Here is an 8,556-nt window from a genome sequence, read left to right as displayed (position 1 = left end):
AAACAATTCAAACCCTAATAAATTTCTCTCACACTTCTGCCTCTCTCTCCCTTGGAAGTTGAAGATCCATGTCAAAGGAAATTAGAACACAACAACAACAATACTGGTCCCATAGAAAGATATATGTGTGTATATATATATATGTATGTATATGAGCTAGAGATAACCATATATATACAAATAACCCTAATAAATTTCTCTCTCACTTCTGCCTCTCTCTCCCTTGGAAGTTGAAGATCCATGTCAACTGAAATTAGAACACAACAAAAACAGTACTGGTCCCATAGAAAGATATATGTTATATATATATATATATATATATATATATGAGCTAGAGATAACCATATATATACAGAGAGCACTACAGATGGAAATCCATAGAGAATAAACTCAAATTTTGTTCACTCTTAATTCTCAACCATTCTCTCTCGTTCGATCCACATTTAGTTGATTAATTCTTTAACTCACTATTTCTACGGTTTAAATTGGAAAAACCCAATTCAGATTCTGTATTGTAGAGAGAAAAAAAGCCCAATTTTGATTATCTCTTGAATGGTTCATCCTCGCATTCTTTTATGGAATTGAAGATGATGATTGATAACTATTTTTTAATGTGATGGAACTGTTGCCTATCTTTTAGAGTTGTTTTGCTGACTAATTCAAGAAAGAAAGGAAGAAAGAGACCAGAGCTTCAATGGAGGAAAAAAATATAAAGTGTATATGCATGTTGAGCTAAAAAAGTTATTTCTCTCTCTACAATACAGAATTAAAGAGAGTTTTTCTGGAACCCAATCAAAGAACTCCGGATGGAACGTGACCGGAAAGGGTCTGGCAAGCCATGGAATAAGAATCCAACATTCAGCTACAAAAGCAGCAAAAATATTGAGATCCAGGAGCTCGACGATTATGAGAATGAAGAAAAATGAGATAGAGACCCATAACCCAACTTTCTGTATATTACTAAGTACTCATTCACTCTATTATATCAATCAAACCCATCACCATCCACGACTCTTTGACACCATTTTCTTTTTTAAGTTTGCTATTTTTGTCCCTCCCTATCCATCCAAACCCAATAGATAAATTGTTGGAGAACTCTTGCAATAAATCATGTGCAAATGAAGGGATTGTATGGCGCTAGAAATCAATATAACCAAACAATTGTGATAAGGTTGAAGATGTCAAGATGAAATCAACCGTTGAGTTTGGAATTAAGAATGAAGATGATTTCAATGGCCGAGTTTGGATCAAACAACGATGAAGCGCAAGTTAGCAAGGAATGACTCAGTCTATATATATATACATACATATATAATTCTGTGAGAGTTTCATGCATATAACATAACTGAAGGGAAGGATTGTTTGCCATGAGAAATAGATATAACAAGTAGTATAGTATATAAACTTATGATGTGATGTCTCTTTTTAATTGGTCAATAAGATTGCCATGTCACGTCAGCATATTAAGTTGTAAAATGAAAGAACAGCTGCCCTTCACCTTAAGGGCAAAAAAGTAAATTACTTTTTTCCGTTAACAATTTTGATGGATTGTCCTAGGATGCAACAATTCTATAGTTTAGGGGGTTATTTTTAGTTTAGGGGGGTTTATTGCAATTGGGTCATACTTTAGTGGGGTTTAATGCACTTAACCCTATATAATATGATTTCAATCAAAGCAAAGAGTGTAGAGATGAGTACATGCCTGGGGAGCTTCATAGATTTGCAGTGATTCGATTTTGTCTCGCTATCACTCTCTCTCTCGTTCTCTGAAAGTGTTTGAATGATGAACATTGTGCCCTAAATCTGGTTTGAGCTCTGAGAGGTTTACAGCCTTAAACCCAAATCAACACTGGTATTTAAATGTTGGATTGAGTGAAAGCCCTAGCCCAATAATTAGGTGGGCTGGTCCTAAGTCCAAAGTTCCTAACAGGTGTATAATATGAAAGCCCTAGCCCAGGAATTTATTTTTATCCTTTTTTTTTTTTAATATCCAGAGATATTAGGCGCTCCACTAAAGTGTTACAAGGGGAGACTTGTCACATATCGGATTCGGATGGGAAGTGAAATAGGTATAAATGGGTGTGTATGCAGCACTACCCAATAGTTTAAGCTTTTGGGTCAATAGACAAGTGCCCACCCGTTACAGTTGGTATTAGAATCAGACTCAATCCTTGATCAAGTGTCACGCCAAGTTCCCGGCTCAGAAGGCATCCGGGTGTGTCACACAAGTAGGTAGGATAGCCCGACTGCAATGAGGGTGTTGCGAATTCATGTAGGGGAGAATGTTACCGGAGGAGACTTGTTCCACATCGGATTCGGATGGGAAGTAAAATGGATATAAATAGATGAGTATACAACACTACCCAATAGTTTAAGCTTTTATGTAAATGGGCAAGCACCCACCCGTTATACTAGATATTACAAGGCTAACACTAGACCACTAGGTAATGCCCCCTTTTTTTTTTTTTTTTTTTTTCTTCAATTGAATCATAAGATTTTGAAGAAGATTTACCATTCAAGGTTACAATTGGGATGCTTTAATTTTCGAATCTCAACACTATGATCTATTGTCAAGTTTTTAATATATACATGAAATCTTGGAAGACTTGTGGCCAATAAAATGTCGTCTATCAGATTAAAACTCAAAAGATTATTATGCATGTATCTCCCGTTAACAAGAAAAATACACACCACTCACACACTTACTTTGTCCCTTTGAAAATTTGAATCATCACCACTCATTTTGAAATATAAATGAGATACCACCATACTACTATTATTATGCATAAATTGCATAGAATTTTATAATAGACGGTTTTCAAGGGGATAAAGATGGCCATTTGGTTCAATAAAAGTTTTTCGGAGGGTATGTTTTTTAAAATTTGCCCATGTAAAGTTTGTTCCACAGATCTCACATGATGTTATTTTACATAAATTAACACTTTTTTTATTATTTTCATTGACTATTAATTTTAGATGATGTTATAATTGTTAGTCAAATGATAAATACACCTTTTTTTAACAAAATTAAATGACGTAAATGTCTCTAATATTTAATTTTCATGAATGAATTAAGGAAAATAAAGTGCAATGCATTTATTAGCAAAGTGTTGCTACTAAAAAAACACCAAATCAAAATATGGCTAGGTTAGAAATTCATACGATTCACACTTTTTGGCCCCTTTAGATGCTAACTCATGACATCTACTTTAAAAAGTGAGAAAGTTTAATTAAGTTACCGAGTTTAGTAGTCACAAGGAGAAATATAGGTAGAACATTTTATTTTGTTCATATGTTTTTCATTCCATATCTAACACACACCTATTATATATTTTTGCTCCCATTGGGACTTAAACGCCCAACCTCCCCCAAAAAGGTGAGGATAGCTTATGTTATCTAAACTAGACCGATTGGTTAATAAATATATTAGCTATTTGACTACTATTCAAAAAAAAAGATTATTTATGCACTCTTAGAAATCCAAATATTAAACTAACCACATAAGACAAGATAAAAGGAAAAAATAAGGAAAAGATGTGATCAAATACTCCAAGTGAATATATTAAATATTATTACTCTAATGTTAAATGTTGTGGTATTTTTGTTTGAACTTCTTTTGTTGAGAAGGTCAATGATATCTCGCCATTTATTGACAAATATATTGTATTAGTTGTATATTTGTTTAGTTGCCTTTTATACTTAGACTACCTAGAATAAATTAGCATGATTGTAGGAAAACTATTACTTAGTGACAAGTCACCATTTGCATATTTTTGACTCTTCATAATAAGAATCAGGCCTCTTCAAATGTCTTCGAATTTGAATCATTGCTCGCACCTTTTGAGTTTTAATTTAACAGTCACACTTTTTTAAGTTTGAACTTGCAACCCTTTGTTACTCCATAAATAAGGTGGCCGAATTCTAGTTATTATTCTCTCATTTCACTTATATATATATACACACACTAGTAAAACGGTAAGTACAATAGTAAAATCTAATTTAAAATTAATAATTAATAAAATAAAAAAATAATTAATTTTCCAAATGATGATTAAAATAAATTTCTAAAATAATCACACTGATTTATTAATTAAAATAAATAGATTATAAAATTAAATAATGACAACAATTTATAAAATCTTTACAATAATATAATTATTAGATATTTTCTTTATCTACGTAATATGAAATAGAGCTTAATCGTGAAAAAACTGAACCAAACCTACCGATCCGATTCGATTTATCGGTTCAATCGATTTTTTGTACAACCCTAATTATAATAATTTCAATAGAGTAAGGGATTTTTTCAGTACTGCATAAATTCAGACATTGTTATATTTTTATAGTGTTTTGTCAAAGAACTCAATAGCAAACTCTTAAATGAACATACACCCTTTAAAATGGTGACTTTATGCAATTTTCATCAACATTACTATTGCTCTGTTACTCTTCATCTAAGGGTTCAAACTTACGCACTACCAATATTTATAAAAAGATGGAAATGATAGAATTTAATAGACTTGGTCAACAGTACATAGAATTTAATGAGCAGTGTAAACTCTTCCACCTCCATGAGAGTATTGTCTGTATCTATTATATATATTAACACATCAGCCTTCAACAGTTAATCATAACTTACATACAACTCTAAGCAGCTAAAGCCATTATGCGTGCTCCATTTTTATTCATTGTCGTTTCTCTACTCCTCTCTTCACCATTTTCATCTTCAACACTTCTTAGAATAACAAAAGGCTTATCCCTCTCTGTTGAAAAACCAAACAACGTTTTAATTTCAGCGAACCGCGTTTTCTCCTCGGGGTTCTATCCGGTGGGCAAGAACGCATATTGCTTTGCAATATGGTATAGCCAATCGTTGAATGATGGGAGTTACACGGTGGTTTGGATGGCCAATCAAGACCGACCAGTTAACGGAAGACGCTCAAAGCTCTCCGTGCTAAAAACTGGTAATATTATCTTGACAGATGCTGATCGTCTTATTGTTTGGGCCACCGAAACCACGACGACTTCTTTGGTGCAGCTGGAACTTTATGATACTGGTAATCTTGTTCGTCATACTTTGGAGGGTAAAATTCTTTGGCAAAGCTTTAATTCACCAACGGATACTCTTCTTCCTCTACAACCACTCACCAAAAACACAATGCTTGATTCATCAAGAAGCCAAAGCAATTACTCTTCCGGTTTCTACAAGCTCTATATCGATGGTGACAATGTGCTCCGCCTCCAATTTGATGGTCTTGAAATCTCCAGCTTTTATTGGCCTAACCCGTGGTTGCAACCATGGGAACTTGGAAGGTCCACGTACAACAATAGTAGAATTGCAGTACTCGATCCCTATGGCCATTTCAAGTCATCTGATAATTTGAAGTTCTCGGCTGCAGATTTGGCCACAGGACCTAAGAGAAGATTGACTGTTGATGTTGATGGCAACATTAGATTGTATAGTCTAAATGAGAAGTTGAGAGCTTGGGTTGTTACATGGCAAGCCAAGTCCAACCCATGCACCATTCATGGCATTTGTGGACCCAACAGTGTGAGCACTTATCATCGTAAAGGAGGTAGGAGATGGAATTGCACACTGGGATTCAAGATGAAAAATCACAGAGATTGGTCTTATGGTTGCGAACCATATTTCAATCTCTTGTGCAATGAGGAGGCTGTTTTCATCAAACTTCCTCATGTTGATTTCTATGGCCAGGATCTTGCGTACTTCCCAAATCAAACCTTCGAGAGGTGTAAAGAGAAGTGTTCCCAGAATTGCAATTGCAAAGGGTTTCAATTCAAATATGACAGAACTAATGGTTACTATCTTTGTTACACCAAGGCTCTGTTGCTCGATGGATATCGCTCAGAGGGATTTGAAGAAACCATGTACATAAAATTGCCCAAATCTAATCTCTCCTCCTATGATAAGCCCACTCAAGAATTCCGATTAGATTGCTCGCAACAAGTTACAACACCCCTTTGCAGAAATTACAAGCAGCAGCAAGAAAACAGCACGGTGAAGTTCATGCTTTGGTTCGCCTGTGGATGTGGAGGAGTTGAGATCATTGGTTTCTTGCTCGTGTCCTATGTCTTGTATAGAAACCGTCAAGGCTCTCATGCAACTGAGAAAGGTTACCTTCAAGTAGGAACTGGATTCACAAAATTCACATATGCTGAGCTTAAGCAGGCAACGAGTAATTTCAGCATAGAGATTGGGAGAGGAGGCAGTGGTGTTGTATATAAAGGTACTTTGTCTGACAATAGAGTTGCAGCAATAAAGCGTCTTACGGAAGCCAATCAAGGCGAAGAGGAATTCTTAGCAGAAGTAAGCACCATTGGGAGACTTAATCACATGAACCTGATAGAGACATGGGGTTATTGTGTGGAGGGAAAGCACAGGCTTTTGGTGTATGAGTACATGGAGCATGGTTCTTTAGCAGAAAACATAACTTCCAACACACTTGATTGGAAGAAGAGGTTTGAAATTGCTTTTGGTACTGCAAAAGGCCTAGCTTATTTACATGAAGAATGCTTGGAGTGGGTTTTACACTGTGATGTAAAGCATCAGAACATACTCTTGGACTCGAATTACCAACCCAAAGTAGCAGATTTTGGGCTGTCTAAACTCTTCAACAGAGGTAGCATTGGTAATTCTAGCTTCTCTAGGATCAGAGGAACTAGAGGTTACATGGCTCCGGATTGGGTTTTTAATCTTCCCATCACATCCAAAGTTGATGTCTATAGCTATGGTGTTGTCATATTGGCGATGATAACCGGAAGAAGCCCAACTGGTACTGTCCATGCCGTGGATGATAATGGGGGGATGGAGCAGAGAAGGTTGGTCACATGGGTGAGAGAGAAGATGCATGAAACTACAGGAAATGGATCATGGATCGAAGAAATCATAGGCACTGCCATGGATGGTGAATATGTCAAAAATAAGATGGAACTTCTGGTTAGAGTGGCTCTGCAATGTGCAGAGGAAGACAAAAATACAAGACCCACCATGAGTAAGGTAGTTGAAATGCTTTTGGATCATGAAAATGATGAGTTTGAAAAGTCATTCATTCCTTGTATTATAGATGCATGTGATAGTTTGAAATTTGAGTTCCTTGTTGAGGAATGAGTAGAGGAAGACCCAAGGTCCACCATAAGTAAGGTAGGGGAGGTACTTTTGGTAATGGCTTTTAAAAGAGTTGGTGTTGGTACGTATTTGGATCATATATTGCAGTTAAAAAATTGAGTATATTAACTCTTTATATATATATATATATATATATATATATATATATTGGTTTCCGAGATATTATCTTCTTAGTGGTAGCAACAAAGCTAGATGGAAGAATGCTTAGGAAAATAAATGCAACTTATCTTGCTCTAAATCCTAAGATCCCTCTACCCCACCTTTCCCAAAAAAAATTAGGTTATTTCTTGCTGTAATGTGCTTTACAAATGTATTTCTAAACTTTTAACCATCAAATTGAAATCTATTCTACTCCAAATTATTGACATTGCAAAAATTTCACTGGCAATGGGAGAAAAAATGGGAACAATATAATCCTAGCTCAAGAATTGTTGAGATAGTACCATTCATTCTTGATATGCTTGAGCTCATAAAATCCCTTCTCCCTTTCATCAACTGGATATCTTGTTGCATCTCCACAACTTAATTTCTATCTCATTTATGGAGAATTATGTGGTTTCGTCAAAAATGTTAAGGGCATTAGACAGGGGGACCCAATATACCCTATCTATTTGTCTTAGCCATTGTCCATTTTCCATTATTGTCAAATGCATAAATGACAACCCTGAATTCATTTTCCACTGGAGAAGCAACTCCCTCAGAATATCCCACCTTGCCCTTGCAGATGACATCCTTTTATTTTCCCATGGGGATCCCAACTCCACAGGAATTCTCAAAAAGGCTTTAGATATATTTCAAATCTCTCTAAAATTAGTCCAAAACCTTTGAAAAGCCCAACTCTCCTTGCTGGAGTTCTTGAGCGTGACCAGACCACTATCACCTATATCTTTGGATTCCCTACAGACAACCATACCAGAAGTACCTAGGGACCCCCTTATCAGACTGACCTCCATTGACTGCCTAACCATCATTGAAAAGATGCTAGGTAGATTATCTAACTGGTGCAACAAAGTCCTGTCATTTGCGGGTAGATTACAATTAATCCAAGCAACTCTCAATAACATCCATTGCTGCTGGACAAATATTCTTTATTCTACCTTCAAAAATCATTAGCAAAATGAATCAAATTCTCTCCATGTTCCTTTGGTCTGGCCAAGTTATTACTAAATGCAGGGCAAAAATTCCATGGATAGAACTGCAGTTATTAGACAAATTTGGTACCTCCTCACAGATCCTTCCAACATGTGGGTCAGATGGGCTAAAGAAAATCTAATCAAACAAAGAAGATTATGGGACATTAGCATTGCCAGCAATTCATCTTGGTTTTCGAGGAAACTTCTTCATGGTAGGGACAGTGCAAGACTTTTTGTTCACCACAAGATCAACAATGGGCATAACGCTGCCATTCT

General features: G+C 35.8%; 1 protein-coding gene across 1 annotated transcript; it reads left to right on the top strand.

The window, feature by feature from the left end:
* Nucleotides 1-4,666: 4,666 nt before the first annotated feature.
* Nucleotides 4,667-7,129, top strand: LOC132272625 (putative receptor protein kinase ZmPK1). The gene has a single exon (XM_059773732.1). It carries the CDS (start codon nucleotides 4,667-4,669, stop codon nucleotides 7,127-7,129), a length of 2,463 nt encoding a protein of 820 aa, XP_059629715.1.
* The last annotated feature ends 1,427 nt before the right edge of the window (nucleotides 7,130-8,556 follow it).

This window comes from Cornus florida, unplaced genomic scaffold, assembly GCF_030987335.1.
Source record: "Cornus florida cultivar Cherokee Brave unplaced genomic scaffold, ASM3098733v1 CherokeeBrave_3.0.0_Hap2_Chr09, whole genome shotgun sequence".
NCBI classification, from domain to species: Eukaryota; Viridiplantae; Streptophyta; class Magnoliopsida; order Cornales; family Cornaceae; genus Cornus; species Cornus florida.
Note: the sequence above shows the minus strand (reverse complement) of the source record. Positions and strands in the feature narration are given on the sequence as shown.